Here is a 23,084-nt window from a genome sequence, read left to right as displayed (position 1 = left end):
AGCAGGCTGGGTAAGTACAGTTCTCCAGTACCACGGGAGAAAGGTGGATGATATCCCCTGATGAAGTAACAGATTGTCACAGTAGGACAAAGAAAGCTTAAATCCTCCTTGAAAAGGTCTTTACTCCCAGAACAACCTCTGAAGACAGTGGCCAGACAGGCTGCAGTTTGACTGCTCTCATTGCCTCTGTATTTTTAATTCTGGTGACCTTCTGCAGTTAATTTTTTTTCATGTGAGGGTGTGCAGCTTTGTCTGAAACTGTCCTGAGCCTCAGTCTGGGTGCCAGGGTGTAAGTCTCCCTCCACTTGCTGGGATCTGTGAGTGTGGCAGTTAATATGTGTGTGAGGTGGGTCCTTGCTTCCTGAGAGGCTGCATGAGGAAAAATGGGGGAAGAAAGGGGGAGGAAGAGTGCCTGGGCTTTTTCCTAGGTGGCTTTTCTCTTTGGCTCAGGTCGCAGCCTCTGTGTCCTCCGTCCGGCCCGGACTGCCCCCTCTCCCTGCGGCGGCGGAGCGGTCTGGCAAGCGCAGGTCAAGCCGGGCGGCGCGGCGTGCCGAAGCACTGGGGGTTCCCCGCCACAGCCGCTTTGCCCGGCGGTGCTGAAGGACGCGGGGGGGACGGACGGACGGACGGACGGACGTCCCAGTCCACAGCCCCGCGGCAGAAGAATATGATGCCGATCGCATCCCTTCCGTCTGTCTCCCGCCCCTCTATAAATAACTCTTGCTGGGCTGACCTGTCAGATTCCCCCGGCAGAGCGGATCCCCTGACCCGGGCCGCCTGCAGTGGAAAGTCTGAATGCAAAAAATACCGTAGTAAAAATAGAGCAGCCGGGTAGCCCCTCCGGCAGGTCCTAGCGCCGGGGCCCGGTGGCTCTCGGTGCCGCACCGGCCCTGGCGCTGACGGTTCCCCTCACGCTAACGGCTCCTCTCGCGCTGAGGGGTCCCCTCACAGTAACGGCTCCCCTCAAGCCAACGGCTCCCCTGGCGCGAAGGGCTCGCGCATCCCGCCGCCTCAGCGCCGCTCGGCGTACGGCACTGCCCTCTCCCCCCGCATCCAAATCCATGCGCGCTTTAATACCCTAATGGTGAACGCTTTTCTCCTTTTTTTTTTTTTTTTTTAACTGTCAGGTGGAAGCATAATTCATTTCTGCTGTTTTGCTGTGGAACAGGTAGTTGCCTTCCAAGTAGTGTTTTTAATTTCGGCTTGTGTTTCTAATCAGCAAACAGGAAAGAAATAGGGGTAGTGGTTTAATATCCTAAATGTAAAAATAATAATGAGACAACAATCAAGCAAGAGCTTGCTGTTTCAAAAAGAGATGAGAATCTTGCTACTTCTGAAGTCCAAATTAGATTTCATCACATGCCTACCTTGTGCAGAAGACTGCTCCCCTGAGGGGACCGATTCTCCTCAGCTGTGATTTCACGCACTATAATTTAAGGTGATGCTTGTAATTATTTATTTATGCATATGCTGTTATTTCTGGCTGTTTTACCTGGGAAATCTGAATATCTGGAGGTTAAAGCCAGTGAGAGATACCAGAAAGCGTTGTCTCGTTGCTGCTATGCCTTCTCCTTTTGGTGCATCCATGTTGCAGCTCCTGGCCCTCGGCGCCCACTGGAGCAGGACTTGCTCTGGTTGTGGTGGTGGGGCGGCCAAGCACCCACGCAGCCACTTGCTCACCACCCTCCGGCCTGTGGGACCAGGGAGAAAACAGGAAGAATGAGAGTGAGAAAGCTCATGGGTCAGGATAAAGGCTGGAGAATTGTTTACCAGTTACTGTTGTGGGCAAAGCAGACTTGACTGAGGAGTCAAGTGAGCAGCCCTCAGAAGGAGGACTTGGGGATGTTGGTTGATGAGAAGCTCAACGTGAGCTGGCAATGTGCACTTGCCGCCTGGAAAGCCAACCGTATCCTGGGCTGCGTCAAAAGAGGTGTGGCCACAGGGCGACGGAGGGGATTCTGTCCCTCTACTCTCCACTCTGGTGACACCCCACCTGGAGTACTGCGTCCAGCTCTGGAGCCCCCAACATAAGAAGGACATGGACCTGTTGGAGTGGGTCCAGAGGAGAGCCACGAAGATGATCAGAGGGCTGGAGCACCTCTCCTATGAGGACAGGCTGAGAGAGTTGGAGTTGCTCAGCCTGGAGAAGAGAAGGCTCTGGGGACACCTTCCAGTATCTGAAGGAGGCCTAAAAGAAAGCTGGAGGGGGGCTTTTTACAAGGGCATGTAGTGATAAGACAAAGGGCCATGTCTTCAAACTGGAAGAGGGTAGATTTAGATTAGATATCAGGAGCAAATTTTTCACTCTGAGCGTGTGAGACACTGGAACAAGTTGCCCAGGGAAGTTCTGGATGCCTCATCCCTGGAAGTGCTTAAGACCAGGCTTGGGGCTTTGAGCAACCTGGTCTAGTGGGAGGTGTCCCTGCCCATGGAACTAGATGATCTTTAATGTCCCTTCTAACCTAAACCATTCTATGATTCTATGACTGGAGGAAATTAAATTTATTACTGATTAATATAAATATTTAATTACTGATTCAGGTATTGTGAAACAAACAAAAAAAAAGAAGCAAGCATTCAAACACTTGTGGGAAACACCTCTCCTCCCCCATTCCCAGGCTCAGCCTCACTGAAGATTCCTCTCCTCCCACCTTGTTATCACCACAGGTGGCACTCAGCTCCTTCAGTGACGAAATCAGTGACACAGGGGAGGACTGTGGTTCTTCTCTGCTGTTCCTTCCTTCTCACTCTTCCTCTTCTCTGGTGTGGATCCTCCATGCGTTGCAGTCTGTTTGGGACTACCTGCTCTGCCATGGAGCACCTACTTCTCTGACCTCTGTTTGCACTGCTGTTCCTCACTCTTTTTCCACTTTTTCCTGTGTGGTGTTTTTTGACCTTTCTGAGATATGTTTTCACAGAGGCACCACCAGCTTGGCTGATGGGCTCAGCTGTGCCTTGTGTTGCGGAGCCAGCTGGAACTGGCCATGTTCAGCATGGCACAGCCCCATGTCTCTTCTCATGGAGGCCACCCCTGCAGTCCCCCGACTGCCAGTAGCTTGTCACCTACATCCAGTACAGATGTCCATGGAATCAGGGGCGTAATTATCTAGAATTGGTGGCCACCTTATCATAACATCAACTTGGGAAAGTATGTTTGCAGTGGCAAAGTATGTAGCAGTGTTACCTCCATGGTTATTTGCTCCCCTGTCCCTCTTCCCCTATCCCCAGATCATGAAGGGATGAAACGAATTCAGACGTCATTCAGTTCCTTTTCACCATCTCTGTCATTAGAGTGGAACCCCTGCAGCATCTGCTTCTTTGGGTGCCACGCAGTTTATAATTTGCTATTTTTGTTAGTGTTGTAGCCAGCATAAGGTAGTTTTTAGTGCGTTGCCCTGTAGAAAGTGAAGAGGCTGAAAATCAGATACTGCCAGAGCTGCTTTTGCTTTGATGATTCAAGACCTGCCCCTCATTGCAAAGCGTATTTCCCACAACAGTATGCATTCTGTGGGACCTCAGCTTTTGTGTACATGCTAAGTCAATGAATATTGCCTTTTTGTTTTTCCTTTTTTTTTTTTTTTTTTTCCAGAGAGGACACAGAAACTAAGGCAGTTTAAAAGAGTTTTCTCCATAGAATAATCCATGGGGGACAACTCTTGTAAACCTGTGGGGAAGCAGACTGTCAGGTTGCATCATTGCAGGTGCTCCTGTTAGCTACTGCTCTTCCTGAATTCCAAAACTCACTTTTTCTTGCAAAAGAAGCATTTTCTGTATTGAACATTTAATTTGTCTTCACCCAGTCCTTAGAGGAAAGGAAGTGAAGGTAGACATGAGTTTACTTGTTTGGGACTGCATCAGACTGCATCTATTCCAACTCATGTGTTGTAGTTCAGAGAGAGTTCAAGATCAGTGCTCAGTGGATGGTGCTCATGCTTTGGGACCAGCTGATCAAAGTCTGTCTTTCCCCTCTGCTCTTCCTCAAACCTGTAACACTTAGTTCTGCAATATACAGAACCTAGTGTTTTAAAAACTAATGTATTAGAATCTTCCGCATTCTGATCTGTTTGATACCAGAGATATTTAACAGTGATTTAACTGTAACAGTAATTGCCCAGAGCAGTTGCCATTGCTCGTCACCTCAGAGATCTCCTAGTTTCAAAACAGTCTATACTGTCACTGCAATATTACTGAAAGTTACTTGAGAGTGTCTCAGGCTCAGGAAGCATTTCCTGGGAAAGGAGACTCTCATTTTTCCCCCTTGCTGCCTCTGAATGAAGCAGTAAGAAATCACTTATGTGCTCCTTCCATTGTTCACCTCATTAGATTTCAGAAAGCAGTCAGTGCATTCTCTTGGAAATAAAACCACCGGTAGCATTGAGGAGCTTTCCATCCCAGGTCTCTCAGACCTGTAGCTCTGCATTTATGTAATAATACAGCGTATATCTGTAATATATAGTTATGTCTGCTCTGGACTTCCATGGGCCAGTGGTGGGACATAGAGGTTTCTTGCAATGCTCCTGCTTCCGATGTCAGATTTTTTGCTGGGTGGATTGTTTTGCCTGTGTTAAAGTTGTCCCAGAACCAGTGGGACCCGGAGATCATAGAAGCAGAACATGCTACAGATGTCAGGCTTTCCCCACCCTCCTGCATTTTCACATCTTCAGGAAGAAACACAGAGAGCTGAGCCTACCTTGCCTTAACAGCCTGTGCATTTTTGCCATTATTGTTGAGGGACAGACATTGCTGAGAGACAGCTTCTTGTTTGAAGGATGCTAGTTCTGTGCATCTACAAATATTGTCCTAATGGATAATATATTGGAAAGAATATCAGGAACTGTAGAGTAAGTAGCTATCCTTTTCTATTTTTTTCTTGCTGTTTGATTTGTAGCAACCATGTAACAAAAGAATTAAGTGGTAAATGCCTTTTTTAAGTTTTGGTTTGTCCCTGCTCAGCCATTTTAAAGGTGTAAGTTTAAATGTAAGTTTAAATAATCCATACTGCATGTAAACAAGGCTGGAAAGGACGTCTGAAATGATGACTGAATGTGTTTAGAAGTTATTAACAATTCTCCTCTTCCCTATAAAGTCAGAGTATATGGGATAGTGTTGATAGTGGTCTGGAAGGGCTAAGAACCCAGATGGCTTCCATTTGCTTTTTCCTCATCGTAGATAGGATTATTATGTGACTCTTGGAGATTTCCAAAGAAAATGTGAATGGAAGGAAAGCTGGCATCCATTTTAGGGATGACAATTAAATTGAATAATCCTAACCATAAATACAGTAGGCTTTTTCTTCTTTGACAAAATAATTCACCAGATTTTTATTGTTTCAGTGACTCAAATGGAAGCTTTTATACTACAAATCCTTATGTGATCCATAAACCTTTGATACTATATCAAAGTCATAGTCAAACATGTACACCAGTGTAAGTGCCTTGTTAACCCACTTAATCTTGAGTTTTCTGTATCAGCTCGTTGTTTCATAACTTCGACAATAATGAATAGGTTTAATCTCTAGTCACCTCTTCAGTTATTTCTGTCAAGATGTCCTGGTAGTTTCAAAAAATATCCTTCTCTTTCTTTATTTTCTCCTACTGAAGCAAAATGTTCAAAGATGACATGTTTCTGAACAAAGTGGTATCCTGTCAAAAAATGAATGAGTCACCTCTAAATTTTATAGGTAGTAGGTTATCGACCTGTGGGACATTGTGTAAGTTCATTTTCATCTTTGGGAAGAGGACAAATAAATATCCAGCTGTGCTGAACAGATGAAGCTTTTCTTTGACTCTAAACTATGTCATTTCCTTTGATGAATATTGCTGCTGCTTTTATCCTTGGTCCAAGGGTTAGTATCTTTTTATTCACAATTCAGAAAAAAGTCAGTAGTGTAAAGTTAACATAAAACATTCAAATCCAAAATTTTAATTTCTTCTAGGCAGACGTTTATAGTATAAGCATAATCTATACATTTTGGAAAAAAATGAGTAAGAAGTGCATGAAGCATAAGGAGACAAATGCTTCTAAGAAAATTCCTGCTATTTGTTTAGCTAGCATTCCACTTTAGCATCCAATTCATGTCATTGAAAGCTGCTGATTTTAAATAGGTTAGGTAATTGTATAATCAGCAACGCGCATGGAACATATATAATATACTTGTCACCTTCAAATTCAGAAGTCTAAGCCTACTGATCAGACATTAATAGGAAAAAAAAAAAGGTATGTCCAATTATGAGGTCTAGTTGCTTTGTGTCGGATGGGGCTTCTGGTGGGATTTCTACACAGGCGGTGATAGATACACTGAATGGGAGCCACAGGGCAGGCAGCATTTCTTTTTGGCCCTTCTAGTTTTTCAGGCTTGAAAGCTGCTTTTAAGAGGAGGTTTTCTTCTAACTTTATCCCTCCACCCCCTCAAAATGTTTGGTTTGTTTTTTTTTTTATAAATCTTTTTATTGTCACAAATGAGGCCACTAAGATTTTTTTTTTTTTTAGTTTTTTTTATGGTTTCCGAATTTGCTTTCTGGTGCTAATGGCTCTTATGCAGGCATCTGCTTACTGAATTCCCAGCAAAGCAGGAATCTGAAGTGAGTACCGTGTTACTCCCCTGCCTGTTGAATTGTGATTCTCAGCAATGTATAGCCAGAGACTTACCATCGCTGCTCTACTTGCTTAGCAAATCTCAATGCAGTGAACATCTGGGTAGTCAGGAAGGCATTAGAGTGGTCTCTGGGCGTGTTCAGAAAACAGCATGGCACTATTGAAACTTTCATGAGTAATTTTTGCAAGCCCTAGAAACTTAAAGAAAACTAATAACCCCTAAAGCATAAATTCTGCATTAATTAAAGATTAATTTCCCCCAAACACTTTCCCACTGCCTGCTGAGGTAGGCTGAATGGATGCTCATGTTCTGGTATTGAGAAATATCAGATAAAGCTAACCATAGTCTAGTTCTTAAAATTAATGTCTTCCATAGACACTTCAGTTTTTGAAAGATCTTTGATATCTTCCATATGTTTACTAAATGTTGCTCAGCTTATGAGACATGGCAACATCACACATCTTTGCTACCAGCTGTTACTAATAAAAAAGAGAGAGCTTAGAATTGTATTAAGTTTACCATCAACTGAACTATTTCTTAATCTGATTATTCTTGAAGATTCAACAAAGTTTCATTGTAAATATGGGAAGCAACCATTGTTGCAGTTGCAAGTTTACATCAGTGAAATTATAAATAATTGTAAATATGTACAATATATAAGTAAGTATGTAAACAATTAACATTTATGCCAAAGTGGAATCCTTATTCACCAGCACTTCAAACATATTGCTGTTGAAGAGGTGATACTACTGTTCTGTAGTAGTGGTAAATATCCTTTTTTCCCCTCTCTCTAATTCAAATTTTGAAGAGTGATAGTACTGACCCTATATGATGGGTAAATGGTGTGTCTAATTCTCATTTTAAATGAGGTGGAGAGAAGTTATTGGTGTCACACCAGGATACATTGAATCAAAAAAAATCCTTTCTTTTCCACTTCCGCTCCTTTCCATGAGGTGTTAAGCATTCATCACCTGTAATGGAGAACCAAGGTCAATAGTTTGCATGTGAATAACTTCCTGATTTCTAAATCAAATCTCCTCAGGGAGACCAATTATTACATTGTTTATTTAGATTTATTTCAGTGTCAGATAGATGCTTTTCAAAGTGCCTTTATAATCCACTACATTGCCAAGATAAAACACTGGAGCCTTTCCCAAAGGAACTGGATGAAATGAGCATAAGCTCCTCAGTGCTCCAAGTCTCCTGACCATAGTGTTTATGTGTGAGTGACCAACTTATTTCCCTCTCCCTCAAAGCCTTCAGAAACGGAAGAATGAATTATGAAAGAGATGTTGCACTAGGAGCTAGCTCTCTTAAACTGTTGTGAGATAGTAACTTGGACACTGGTAACACCACTGGCAGCACAGCATTCATCTGTCATCCCGGATAAAAACAGATTTGGAACTTGGTGTGTTGGTGGCTCTGATAGCTGGTTGTACCTCAGCTAGAAAGTTCAAAGTGAGGGTAGGTTATGTTTGAGGGATCTGCAGTCAAGCTGTTTGGACTGCTCTATAGGCATACTCCAAAGGAGATTTAGCTTGGCAGGGAGCAGTGCAAGGTCTCAAACACACGGATTACTGGAACACTGTAGTTGTGTTTGGATTTTGTTTCAACAAACTTACCGCTCACTGTCTCTGTCTCAAACTGAAGCTGAAGAAACATCAGAACTGCATTGTCACAGAGCTGGGTGAGACCTCTGCATTGTCACAGAGCTGAATGTCACCTTGTCTCTTCTGAGCTTCTCATACATATCTCCACAATTCCTTAGTTCCAAAGTTGTCTCAGTGGCTCACAAAACTGCTGAAGTTGTTTTTCAGGAGTTAAGAACCCCAAATTTGTGTGACAGAAATGAAGGAAAGAGTACCACATCAACTTTCATTGGTCTGAATTGGTGACTTCTGGTGATGCCTGGTTTGGATTTTTACTACACTGTGTCTCATGCTGGATTAGTAACAGCTTGAAAGGTCACCTGAACAGAAGTGGCAAATGGGTCTCTACAGTAGTCTGAAAGGCAAAAAATCACTTTACTTCACACACTGTGTCTTCTGTACACAGAAGAAACCTCACTGACACAGTCATACTCTACTTTAAGTGAAAATCTAAGTCAGGAATGTCAAAGGTGTTTCAGGTTTCTGGTTCAGTCAAAAGAACATGACTGGACATGGCATCTACCACCAACTGAATAATTATTTTGGAATGATGTGCCCAGCTTTATATGACACCTCCCTTACTGGGATAATGTGTATTTCAGATTGGCATGATGACTCAATAAGTTTATATTTCTGTGGTTAAATTAGGGGTAAATCAGAGTATTTTATTTCATGGATGGGAAAGGAGGTCTGGTCATCAAAAGGAACTTTGAATGAATTATGTCAGCAATTTGTAATTTGCCTGAGGATATGGGGTTTCCTGGGTGAATTTACAGGAATACAGTGAACTTCAATTATCAGGAAAATTAGTGCATTTCATTGTGCAAATAACAATTCATGTGATAATAACATGCATCTCATGTTTGCTGCCTTGCTGTATGAGAAGACTTGGGTTTTTTTCTGCCTTGCTGTATGAAAAGTGTTTTTTTTCTCTAAATTGCACTATTTCCTTTCAGAATAACCATGGCACTTTTGTTCTTCAATTCGTGTACACTGGAATTTGAGTATTACTTGTATTTGCAGACAAAAGCTGCTTAGTATCCAATTTCTTATGCTGCCTTAACATTCATTCTTCAGTTGGTCCATTTCAGTTTGGCTCTTTGATTCCTCTAACACTTAAAATGAAAGATTATGCAAAACTTTGTTTCCGTTTACTTTTTGCCTATTCTTGTTTTTAGGATGTGACTTACCTGTACCTTTGGAGGATTTATCTTGTACTTTCTGCTTGTTATAGTGACTATTAAAGCACGGTGTTAATATTTTTTGGATGATAAAGTAGTCAAATAGAAGTTTATTGCTGACTCCCAAATCTACATGTGAACAGAACAAAACTGATAAAAAATGTATGTTTGCAGCTTCTCTTACTCACCCCCAGGCATTTGAATATTGTGAGTTGGTCAAAAGAGGCTGTAAGAATGATTATGTTTAAATTTATATATGCTGTTGTGTGCTTAGCATTGACACTTCATGTGTTCAGGTTTTGCTCTGTAGCCGTGAGAACTGGGAATTATGTCCCTTACAGGAAAAGGAAAGTTGTAATGGCTGGTATGGTGAGGTGAATCCAATACCTAGATGTTGTGATCTTAAGACCAGCATCATGAAAGTTTATAAAATCACAGGAGCTGGTAACAGTGCACTGCTTCAACATTAGAAGAGGAACAATATCAAGGATATGGAAAGAACTGCAGATAGTTTTCATAATCTAACATATTTTCCATACATGAACTATTGCTTGGCTGGGTAGCAGATTCTTCAATGGGATTATAGGGACTTCTACAAGGCCACCTGTTTACTGTCTCCTAATGACATTCTTTCTGCATTTCATGGTAGTACTTTCTTGTCTTCTTTCCACTTCTTTCTAGCATAGACACTACATAGTACTTTGGTGTATGGTTTGCTCAATATATTTTGATGCTTCTGATCCAACAGTTGTCTTCTACATTTCTTTGTTGAGACCCATCATGCATAGAAGATACTGACAGTAGGCTGTTAGCCCTAATGATATTTCTTTATTGGGAGAAGATCTGTTAGGTTTGTGGTGACAACAGCAGGAGATATTTTTGTCATGGGCTTATACCATGATTCAGACTGTGGATTATACCATGATTCAGGCTTAGATACTTTTTGTGTCTAAAAGGAAAATTGCATACTACCATAGGCTTTTCACCCATAAATCTTAACGCAATCGGTCATTTCTGTGCTTTAATATGACAGACGTGTTATTGAAATGACACCCATGAGATCAACTTCTCCCCACGTCTTGCAGAAGATAAGATGTGAATTTTGGTCCGATGAGTTTTTAGTCTTTCTGCAGTCAGATGGAAATGTGTTTTTTTTTCCATCTTACTTTTTTTCTGCCTCTGTGGTTTCAGAAAATCAACTGTCAGCAGTCTGATCCAGCAGTCCTAGATAAGCCTAGGAATTTTAAAAAATCTTCACTGAAATTAGCTCAGAGCTACTTCATGGTGTATTTCCTTTATTGCAGTCATTACTGAAAGAATGGCATTCAGGTAAGCAGTGGTTAATGGCATTTCATTAGGGACAGATTTTTTTAGCTGTCAGAAGAAATTATCTCATGTTCTTAAGCATCCTGTATCCTGGCTATATTCTTGTTTAATACAAAGCCTGATTGTATTAAAAGCAAATAACTTGTTGCCTTAAAAAACAAACACTGACATTTTCTAACTGTGGTGCACACGCTATTTAATTGAAATAAGTCTTTCTTGAATCAAGTTGTCTAACACCAGTGGTAGGAAGGGAACTTGCACCAGTATCCTTCAAGTATTGAAAATATGTTTTGGTCCAGTGCTGTGCTAAATCTATTTTATGCCAAAATCTCCAGCATTTAGGGTTGGTTTCTTTCAGTCTGCCCTCAAGTATTCTGCTTCTAAGTCTTCTTGCCCTTCCCTTGGAAAGGGAGATAAACATGTATCTACAAGGTGTCTCAGTCTTACAGACTTCAGGAGTGATTCAGAGAAACTGTTGACCGCAGAGAGAGTTGAGGGAGGCTGATTTCTTATCTCGGCCACTAACCTGGAAGTTTGAAGTGAGCCAAGTGAATAAGCATGTAGCACCCCTATTTCCTTCTACATGCCCATTTTTATCTGAAGAGTCCATTATTTATGCCTCTATTCCATTACTTATTGGAATTGAGAGGACAGAGCACGTCTGAAGTTTATGCAGGTACCATTGGAATACTAGAGCTTTTAAAACTGCTGCATATATTCTTTGTGTATTGCAATATTTGGTGGCAAGAGGAAAATAAATGGTATCAGGGAATATATAAACAGTAGGTATAATGCATTTGTGTTTATCTATAGGACACTTTATTAAATTTTCATTGATGATACAGGAATCACTAGCACTATCTCTAGTTTGATTTCATATTCACCACAGAAACTGATGGAAAAAACTCATGTAGATGTTCAAGTGATGGTAAACTGGCATAACTGGAAAATTGGAAAAGTTAAGTTTATGCTTGCTGAGTCACCGATGATGGTTTTAAATAGGTTTAGTGTTTTTAATCAGGTCTTTTCCTGTAGAAGGGAAAAATACAACATGCTGTTTAGTTGCCTGTAAATATTTACTTTGCTATTACACAAAACTAGCAATTGGTGGTGTTTAAGAGAAGCACGTCTTTCACAATCCAACATTCTTTTCTTGAGCAGTCACTGAAAGCAAATTTGGATACAACAGTCACTTTCAAAATCTGTGGTAGTAAGTTGTCAATGCAAAGATTGAGGTTTATTGTTGCTTTCAGGAGTTGACAAGAAAGCAAATGTTTGAGGTTCTCCTTTAGTATGATCATTTGTCTGAAGTAGCTAGTATCTACAATACCAATAGACTTTAGAAAAAATTTCTCACAGAAAGAACACAATATTTTCACTGGCACACATTTAATGTTTCTCGTGGGTTAACTCTGAGGCATCTGTACAACAGTGGTGGTAACTCTGCTGTCGGTTACACACTTGTGCTTGGGACAATTAAGATCTCATGGACCTCCAAAATACTCAATGTCACCTCCTCCTCACAGGAAGATTCAAAAAAATTGATGATGAATACTCTTTCTGTGTGTTTTCTCAATTCTTTGAGAATATAATTTTGTTGTTTATTGATAACATAAGTTTTTTATTCCTAAGACAAACTCTTCATGGAGTCATGGGTCAGCATTTACTTTGTATTACACTGGGTAGAGATGGGCACTTTAGCCTGGGGTTTGCAAGAAACGCATCTTGATTGGAAGTCATGCCTTTAGGAAAACGAGCTGGATCTTATGTTTGTTTGTCTTGAAGAAACTAAGCCAGGTCCCAAGTGCTCTAATCACTGGGCTGTGTAGTGATGGTCCTGCTGTCTATTATCTCCCTCTGTGTTCTTTACAGAATATCATGACTTCAAGGGATAGCGTGATCTGATTCAGGGGGAATCTACATTCAGGTGGTTGTGATACTCTACTGAGTTGTAGATCTAATTTTTAACTGCTTCAGGCTGAAGAGGGAATTGAACTCAACAGCCCTATTTTCTGCAGGAGCACTGTAACCACTGCACTGTTAGAAAGGGCAATTTTATGCCATTTTTCTTTTTTCTTTTTTTTTGGCCGTGCTTTCAAAAGTAGTTACAGCAGCTGTGTTTGGGAAGATCTGTATTCATAACAGAGCTGTGTTATTCCTCTGTTACCTGTGTGCTCAGACCTCCCAAGGGGGCCTAATACAGGCTGTGTAAACCAAGGTTGTGGAATTCAGGGAAGCCTGCCGTGAGTAGCTGCTAAGCTGCTATATTCCAGCATGACCAGAAGCAAAACTTCAGGCAGACTTTGAAGACTTTAATATGAAAAGTGTGGACTGCAGGAAATTACATGGTCAAGCAGGGATTGTCTAAATGTCACTTAGATTTAGGTTTCTAAAAGTCACCAAAATCCTTATCTTTATCTGTGCCTGGATATTTGAGGTGTTACTTGTGGGTAAGGACAGTAATTTAGCTGAGATATCCCAAAATCCTGGATTGCAGCATTTCTATCTTCTGAATAAGCTGTTGATTAAGAAAAGTACTTCTGACAACCAGTTAACTGTCTCCAACATTCTTTGTATTTCTCTTGTTGTGGGAAATGGGGATGATCAGATTACAGATCTTGTCAACTCACCCAGGCTGTACCTTTTCAACAGACAGAGCTACCACTCTTATTATTCTTACCCTGAGCTGGCTGTTTCAGATGTTCAGATAACTCCACCATCTTTAAGTTGACTATCAATTTACATCCTGCTTGCTAGATAAGCCTAGTAGTAGGACAGTGTTGAATCACTGGAATAGGAAGGTTATCAATTGAGATACTGCTAGCACCTCACACCATACTGGTACCATATGCATTTTTAATGTTACCTGGTCTTTGAACAGTGGAAGTAGCAAAAAAGGGTCATCTGGGACACTGCACTGGATGGGGCTCAAGGAGGTCAGATAATATGTGATGCTTAGCAGTATCAGAAAAGGTACATACAACTGCGCAAATGCAGTTTTGTTTCTTTCATCTGCAATGTCTGGTAACCAGGGGTATCAGAAATATATGATGATTCTAATATTATCAGCAAGGAAAGTTTCCTTACAAATAATCTTTTTGCCATGCTGGAACAAGAGACATTGCAGAATGGTGGAAAATTATGCTGTAAATCCCACATATGCCTACAGTATCCTCAGTCAAGGCAGTAAAATGGGCAGTGAGGTTGGGGGGATATAAACGTAGTCTCTGTGCATCAATTCCTTAAGAAATAGTTCAACTTCCATTTGTGCCAGTCACAGAATCATAGAATTGTTATGGTTGGAGAAGACCTTTAAGATCATCAAGTCCAACCATTAACCTAGCCAAGTTACTACTAAACCATGTCCCTTATCTACATGTCTTTTAAATACCACCAGGGATGGTAACTCCACCACTTCCCTGGGCAGCCTGTTCCAATGCTTGACAACCCTTTCAGTCAAGAAATTTTTCCTAATATCCAATCTAAACCTCCCCTCGTGCAACTTGAGGCCATTTCCTCTTCTCCTATTGCCTATACTTGGGAAAAGAGACCAACCCCCACCTCGCTACAGCCTTCTTTCAGGTAGTTGTAGACAGCAATAAGGTCTCCCCTGAGCCTCCTTTTCTCCAGGCTAAACAACCCCAGTTCCCTCAGCCACTCCTCATAAGATTTGTGCTCTAGACCCCTCACCAGCTTTGTTGCCCTTCTCTGAACTCGATCCTGCACCTCATTATCTTTCTTGTAGTGAGGGTCCCAAACCCGAACACAGTACTGAAGGTGTGGCCTCACCAGTGCTGAGTACAGAGGGACAATCTCTTCCCTGGTCCTGCTGGCCACGCTATTTCTGATGCAGACCAGGATGCTGTTGGCCTTCTTGGCCACCTGGGCACACTGCTGGCTCATACTCAGCCAGCTGTCAACCAACGCTCCCAGGTTCTTCTCCACCAGGCAGCTTTCCAGCCACTCTTCCCAAAGCCTATAGCATTGCATGGGGGTTGTTGTGACCCAAGTGCAGGACTTGGCACTTGGCTTTGTTGAACCTCCTACCGTTGGCCTCAGCCTCATCGATCCAGCCTGTCCAGATCCCTCTGTAGAGCCATCCTACACTTCAGCAGGTGACACTCCCGCCCAACTTGGTGTCATCTGCCAACTTACTGAGAGTGCACTCAATCCTCTTGTCCAGATTGTTTATAAATATATTAAACAGAGCCAGCACCAATACTGAGCCCTGGGGAACAGCACTTGTGACCGGCTGCCAACTGGATTCAACTCTATTCACCACCACGTTCTGGTCACGGCCATCTGGCCAGTTTTTTACCCAGCGAAGCGTATGCCCATCCAAGCCATGAGCAGCCAGTTTCTCCACGAGAATGTGGTGGGAAACAGTGTCAAAGGCTTTACTAAAGTCTAGGTAGACAACATCCACAGGCTTTCCCTCATCCACTTAGTGGCTCACTTTGTCACAGAAGGAGATCAGGTTTGCCAAGCAGGACCTGCCTTTCATAACCCACGCTGACTGTACCTGATTGCCTGGTTGTCTTTTATGTGCTGTGTGATGGCACTCAAGTTGATCTGCTCCATAACCTTAGCCAGCACTGAGGTCATACTGACAGGCCTGTAGTTCTCTGGATGCTTCTCGCGGCCCTTCTTGTAGATGGGCGTCACATTTGCTATCTTCCAGTCAACTGGAAGGTCCCTGGTTAGCCAGGACTGCTGATAAATGATGTAAAGTGGCTTGGTGAGCACTTCCGCCAGCTCCCTGAGTACCCTGGGGTGAATCCCGTCCAGTTGCATAGACTTGTGTGTGTCTAAGTAGTGTAGTAGCTTGCTAGCCATTTCACCTGGGATTATGGGGGCTTCATTTTGCTCCCCATCCATGTTGTCCAGCTCAGGGGGCTGAGTGCCCAGAAAACAACTGGTCTTACTATTAAAGACTGAGGTAAAGAAGGCATTAAGTACCTCAGCCTTTTCCTCATCCCTGGTCACTGTGTTTCCCACTGCGTCCAACAAAGGATGGAGGTTCTCCTTAGTCTACCTTTTGTTTTTAATGTATTTGTAGAAACATTTTTTATTGTCTTTTACAGCAGTAGCCGGATTAAGTTCTAGGTGGACTTTGGCCCTTCTAAATTTCTCCCTGCATAGCCTCATGCAATCTTTGTAGTTTTTCTGAGTGGCCTACCTCTTCCATAGGCCTTAAACCCTCCTTTTCTTCCTGAGTTCCAGCCAGAGCTCTTGGTTTAGTGAGGCCAGTTTTCTTGCTTGCTGGCTCATCTTACAGCTGGATGGCCAGCTCCTGTGCCTTAAAGATTTCCTTCTTGAAGAATGTACAGCCTTCCTGGACTCCTTTGGCCTTCAGGACCGCCTCCCAAGGGACCCTGTCAACCAGTCTCCTAAACAGGTCAAAGTCCGCTCTCTGGAAGTCCATTCTACTACACCCCCTCCTTACTTCTCCAAGAATTGAAAACTCTGTCATTCCATGATCACTATGCCCAAGGCAGCCTCCAATCGTCTCATCACCCACAAGTCTTTCTCTGTTTGCAAACGACAGGTCTAGCAAGGCACCTTCCCTAGTTGGCTTGCTCAGTAGCTGTGTCACGAAGTTATCTTCCACACACTCCAGGAACCTCTTAGACTGTTTCCTCTCTGCTGTATTGTATTCCCAGCAGAAGTCTGGTAAGTTGAAATACCCCACGAGAACAAGTGGTGGTGATTGTGAGACTTCTCCCAGCTGCTTATAGAGTATTTCATCTGCCTCTTGATCCTAGTTGGGCAATCTATAAGAGACTTCCACTGTGATAGCTGCCTTGTTGGCCTTTTCCCTGATTCTTACCCATAAACACTCGACCCTATTGTCACCATCATTGAGTTCAAGACAATCAAAAAACGCCATAACATACAGGGCCACTCATCTGCCTCTCCTTCCTGGCCTATCCCTTCTGAAGAGTTTATAGACATCCAATGCAGCATTCCAGTTATGCGCATCATCCCACCATATTTCTGTGATGGCAACTATGTCATAGTTTACCTGCTGCACAATGGCTTCCAGCTTCTCCTGTTTGTTGCCTGTGCAGTGTGCATTGGTGTAGGTGCACTTCAGCTGGGCTATTGATCCCATCACCTTTTTGGATGGAGAAGCCCAAGTTCCTACCTGACCATTCCCAGGCACTTCCATGATTTCTAGCCCATCAATATTCCTTTTGTCTTTGCTATTGCATGGCACTCCATCCCCTTCCTCCACTGGGATGGCAGACTGAAGGACCTCGCTAGCACGGTGTCCCCCACACATCCATGTTCTGCCTCAGGCTTGTCTCTAGTGAGCCTGATTTTATCCCTTTCCCCCTTCAAATCTAATTTAAAGCCCTTTTCGATGAGCCCTGCCAACTCGTGCAAAGTTCCTTTTCCCGCTTTGAGACAGGTGTACCCCGTCAGTCACCTGCAGGCCTGGTGTTGTATAAAGTGACCCATGATCAAAAAACCCAAAGTCCTGCTGGTGACACCAGGCTTGGAGCCAGATATTAGCCTGTTGGGTCATCCTGTTTCTTCCCTCGTAGTTCCCTGCAGCTGGAAGGACAGAGAACACTACTAGTGCTCCCGATCCCTTAACCAGTTGTTCCAAGGCTCTGAAGTCTCTCTTGATTGCTCTTGGACTTCTTGTTGCAGCTTCATCACTCCCTACATGAAAAATTAAAAATGGATAGTAAACTGTGAGCCATATGAGGGGAGGAAGCTTTCTCTTCACATCTTTCATCCAGGCCTCAAGGAGGCAGCAGAGGTTACCGGTCAGTCTAGTGACCTGTTCCTCACAGAAAGATACTTACAGCAGAGCCAGCCAAAGGGATAACCCACAGAGACTGGCATTTACAAGACTAATAATATATACATTGTAGACCTGAGTCTCTTGAGGTTCTTTGGGGAGAGGCTGTCATGGTATTGGATGTATTTACACTCTTGTGTCCTGTCATGACCAGTTTCAATGTGATTGATCTTCCTGACAAAGAGGATAAACTATTAGTCATTCTTTGAGAAGACATTGTTTGGAATTAATAATTATATTATCCAATTTCACCTTATCATAGCGAAAATTGTAATTATTTTTAGTTAAGTTTGGAGAAAGATATATTAACTTCATAACAGTTTTAATCTTGCTATAAATATTCATTTGGAATTTTGTTTTTGTTCCTGTTTAAAAAGTATGACATTTTTCCAGTATGAGATCATAGTCTTAATGGAGTTATGTTTAAACATATATATTAAATACGTTTAGGCTTTTGCAAAGGTTTGAATATTGGTAATTTGTGCAGCTCAATTGAATTCAGAAAATATTTTTTCTCTATATTCCATTTATAGAACAGAAAATACTAGTTGCGAACTCTACAGAATACTGTGATAGGTTATAATTTTGTAAGGGACTTAAAAAATGAGACAGCATTATTGTGCATAATAAGTGGAACGGTCCTTATCATTTCTATTGTCACTTAAAACAGATTGTAATAGTTGCTTGATTCCTTAATAAAAGAACATGAAGGTCCTGAATAATTAGTAATGGATTATTTTTAATTATAAAAGAAGCTGTATTTAGCCTTATTGCTTAAATTTGTTATGTATTTTACATTTTTTAAAATGAAATGTCTATCCAACTTCTAGTTAATTAGAAACGTTTAGAAGTTTCAATGAAGCTGTAAGTCTGTGGATGTTGGGTGAACTAAACTACGTTATATGGATTGCACTAAGCTGTCCACCAAAAAGAAAGTTTACATACAGCTTTTCATTAAGAATCTAAAAGCCATTTATAGCATATATTTAAATCATATGGCTGTTCTGTATAATGGGGAGGACTGCTGTTGAAAACATAGGTGTTACTAATTGACGCCAGAATGATAAAACTGTGATCTTTTGTTTTTCAGGTCTTAGGAACAGATGAGGATAATATGGGGGATGGTTGCTCTCAGAAACTGGCTTCTGCCAAGTTCCTTCGACTTTTGCTCCTAATACTGATTCCGTGCATCTGTGCCCTTATCCTTTTGTTGGTGATCCTGCTTACCTTTGTAGGTGAGTGCATGGGGTAAATTGACACATTTTTAATTCATGAGACTAAAACTGAGACTGCATTCTCAAGTGCTAATGTAATTGTGGACATTAAAATATATATCTTAGCACATCTGTGTAACAAACTAATCTACCTTGTGACTTAATAATGTTTGTTGCAGAGAAATAAATATGCTATATATATTTATATATTTAAAATGTATTTAAGGTACAAAAGAGGAAACAGTTTCTGAATTTCTCAAAGGAGATTTTTGAGGAGCACGCTACCCTGAGCATGTAGTATGTAGATGGTTTTCAGCAGTCATTTTACAAGTACAAAAAGATATTTATGTTAGAATTGACATCACTGTCACTGGAATGGAATATTTATCACTTTATGTCAGAAATTGATGTGCAAATCTGATTTTTATTTTCAGGTGAAAGTTAATTTATAAATAGCCACAAATCTTTCTGAACAGCCTACAAAATATTACTGTTTAACTAAGGAAAAATATGTTCATTTCTTTTAAATATGAAATATGTATCAGTGCAGAACCCCAAGTATATTTTGCAGAAACTTGTTCCAGGTATATTAGATTTCATAATGGCTTAGTCTGTTAGCTAACTCTGTGTCTGTTACAGAACTAAAAGGTAATAATTTACTAAAAAAAAAATAAATTAAAAAGCCTTCCCTTTGTTACCTTTAGAGAAACTGACATATCATTAAATTGCTTCAAGTACAACATGAGAAAGACAGTAATGCTAGGTTAAAGCATTACTTTTTCAGGAAAAAAAAAAGTAAAAAAAGTAATCTGTTCTGCTTTGAGTGCTGAGAGTTTCTGGGATTCTTACTTCTTTTTTTTTGCTAATGAGAATATTTTTTAGTTGAGCTTCCTTAAGTAATTCACAAGCACATCTGTAAAAAGTGGGGTAATGTGTGGTGTGTATAGACATTAATCTATTTTCCTATTTTAAGCCACCACTTTCAATACACATCATACAATCAAACAGCAAGCACAGGAAGATACTAAACATGTCTCAATAGCACCTTCAGTGCTGTCAAAATCAAGACAACTTAAATCTGTTTTCTCAATTCAGTCTGTAAAAGATTTGCAACAAGACATTGTAGGCCTGTTCTTTTCATTTAACTTAAGTTAGGGAAGTAAAAAAACCCAAAGCTAGTGAATGTTAAGATTGACAAGTAAGTCTTGGGATGTATCTTTAAACTAAGAACAATCAGAAGTGGATTAAGATCAAGTAAGTTGAGCAATTAGGAAATACGATGCCATTCAATTTACTTTCCTTATGTTTAGCATTCCATTTGTATCCTTCATATCCTCTGCCCTAGATTTTTGGTCTTTGGTGAGAAAGCAGATAAAAAAGCAGGTGTATTTACGTCAGCTCTACTCAATCTCCTCCTCTGAGGCATCAATCGACATAACACTCATTAAAATGTATGAAATCCTCTGGGGAAATGGGGCCTATTCTGATCCAGCTTACGTAGCAAAAATCAGGACTATCTGCTCTTAAGTCAATGTAATTACTATAGGGTGAAGGATAAGCTTGGTGTTATTACCCGAGTCAAAAACTGGCAAAGCTCCCTTCAGCATCTTTTGAATTAGCATGATTACAATTTGGTATTCTTCTCTTAGTTAGCAGCTTTCATTTTATGTGCATTGATAGCCTAAAAACAAATATATCTAATGACTGGAATTAAATGAACAAATTCTGTGAGCGTCTTTAAAGTGTGTGTACTATAATATAATCTGCTCTATTTATTGAGAATACACTATTTCCAGAATAGTAGCTCATATTCATTTCAGATTAATAATGACTGAATTCTGTTACAGTCTAATATTGGTATGATGACTTACAATGTAAGAAATGAGTTGAAAGTCCTGACTGGCTAACACAAATTATCTGATATATAGGAAATTCTGTTCTTATTTTTCCACGAAATGGAGGAGTTGAATTCTGTGGTTGTCATTCTAGTATCTTTCACTGGTGCTTAAAACATAAATAGTGAGCTCCAGTATATCATTTAGAACCTTATGAACTTTTTTGATTTGACTTTGGTAATGAACTTATCAGAAATTTAGGCCTTTTATATTTTGCAAGAAAATATTTCATTTCCTATTGTAAAGTTGTAGGTAAATACTCTTTTCCTTCTGTAATATTTTTTAATTAAATGAGGCATATACACATGAAAAGGTGTACATGCACCTTAGAACTTTCCAATTCACTTTCCTTACATCTGTTTTGTTGCCTGCATATCATTGCAAGCTCTGATGTTGAAGAAACTGAAAAGTTGGTATGGATGGAAGGAGACAGGTAGAGCAGTACAGTTATTAACTCAGAATGATAGAACGGTGTAGGTTGGAAGGGACCTTAAAGATCAGCTAGTTCCAACACCCCTGCTATGGGCAGGGACACCTCCCACTAGACCAGGTTGCTCAAAGCCCCGTCCAGCCTGGCCTTGAACACCTCCAGGGATGGGGCCTCAACAACCTCTCTGGGCAACCTGTTCCAGTGCCTCACCACCTTCAGAGTGAAGAATTTCTTTCTAATATCTAATCTAAATCTCCCCTCTTCCAGTCTGAAGCCATTACCCCTTGTTCTATCACTACATGCCCTTGTAAAAAGTCCCTTTCCAGCTTTCTTGTAGGTGCCCTTATATTGTAGTAATAGAGAATGTCCTACTTCAGGTGTGTCATGGGGTCCTGTTTTCAGAATATTTCATTAATCAACTTTTCAAAAATTATTTACCGTCAAAGTATTCACAATGCAAAACCCTTGAAAAAGTTAGAACTATGTACAAAGAAAGGACAAAGCAAATTATCAGTAGAGATGCACATTATTTTTTACTAAATACGGTCTTTTATGGTCCATAGAAAAAACTATCAAGCTGAGTTGTTTAGCTTTGACTTCTCCTAAGTACTTACACTCTGGCTCTGCATACTCTTCTGTCTCTCACCAGGAGTATACCATGCTTGTCAACCTATAGAAGAAAACTGTAATGAATGAATGTTGTTTCACTCATGGAAGTAGAGGCAGTACCAGCTGCTATGAAAGAAGTCTAGCCTTTAGACCATGACCATAATAATTTGTTGATTGCCTGTGTTACATTAAGAGGACAGGAGGGCTTAGCAATGGTGCTTGCTTTGGACTGTTGAAGACCTAACTTGCAAGACCTTGACCACAAAGACCTAACTCAGCAATATAAATTTGAAGGGGCGAGAAAAGGCTAGATTATACATGGCTAAAATTAATGATATATTACAATTTCATCTGACCCCTTTAGACCTCAAGAGCCTTCTAATAATACTGGTCCATAATATTCTTCTGGGAATTATAGTTCGTGTATTATAGTAAATTTCATCACTTTCCAGAAAAACAAACAGTAACTGAATCCACGGTTTGAATAGATAATCTTTCTTTAAAATGGACAGATGTAAGATCACCTTCAACTTGTGTTGGAATCTGTAGTCTGTGCACCATTTTGCTTACACTGAAAAAAAAAATCCTTAAGTAATAAGTAGTATGCAAACATTACGAAGGTGAGAATTAGCACATTTGTAAGAATGAAAAACCTCTGGCATTTTCATTCTTCTCTTTGCAAAGAGGAAATGTTCTAAACCACTTGAAACATTGTTTTTAAATAGTCATTCACAGCTGGTGAGCATTATACTTAATTTTTTTTTTATTGTATATAATTGCTTATTGCTTATAATTGCTTTTAGGGCTACAAAGATGATTAGGGGATTGGAACATCTCTCATATGAGGAAAGGCTTAGGGACTTGGGTCTCTTTAGTCTAGAGAAAAGGAGATTGAGGGGGGATCTTATTAATACTTACAAATACTTAAAGGGAGGATGCCAGGAGGATGGGAGCAGTCTTTTTTCAGTGGTGCCCAGTGAGAGGACTAGGGGTAATGGGCACAAGCTTGAACATAGGAAGTTCCATCTTAACATGAGGAGGAACTTCTTTACCTTGAGGGTAGTGGAGCACTGGCACAGGCTGCCCAGAGAGGTTGTGGGGTCTCCCACTCTGGAGACATTCAAACCCTGCCTGGGCGCTGTCCTGTGCAACCTGTTGTAGGTGACCCTGCTCTGGCGGGGGGGTTGGACTAGATGATCTCCAGAGGTCCCTTCCAACCCTAACCATTCTGTGATTCTGTGATTACCATTGCAGTTGTTTATGTGGGAAAACAAAATGCTTTATACTTACAGTTCCATACCGGAAAATCAATTATATTCATTTTATAATGATAAATGCATTCTATGGTGGATGTCCCATTCCTTCACACCA

The 23,084-nt window shown here is 40.9% G+C and overlaps 1 protein-coding gene across 1 annotated transcript in view; it reads left to right on the top strand.

Annotated features, from left to right (window-relative positions):
- The first annotated feature begins 17,214 nt into the window (after positions 1 to 17,214).
- CORIN (corin, serine peptidase) overlaps positions 17,215 to 23,084 on the top strand; it is a 152,148-nt gene continuing 146,278 nt past the window's right edge. Inside the window, exons 1-2 of the mRNA XM_009885012.1 lie at positions 17,215 to 17,298; positions 18,656 to 18,800. Coding sequence (XP_009883314.1) covers positions 17,215 to 17,298; positions 18,656 to 18,800 — 229 coding nt within the window. The remainder of the gene's footprint in view (positions 17,299 to 18,655; positions 18,801 to 23,084) is intronic.

This window comes from Charadrius vociferus, unplaced genomic scaffold (genome assembly GCF_000708025.1).
Source record: "Charadrius vociferus isolate BGI_N301 unplaced genomic scaffold, ASM70802v2 scaffold134, whole genome shotgun sequence".
NCBI lineage: Eukaryota > Metazoa > Chordata > Aves > Charadriiformes > Charadriidae > Charadrius > Charadrius vociferus.
Note: the sequence above shows the minus strand (reverse complement) of the source record. Positions and strands in the feature narration are given on the sequence as shown.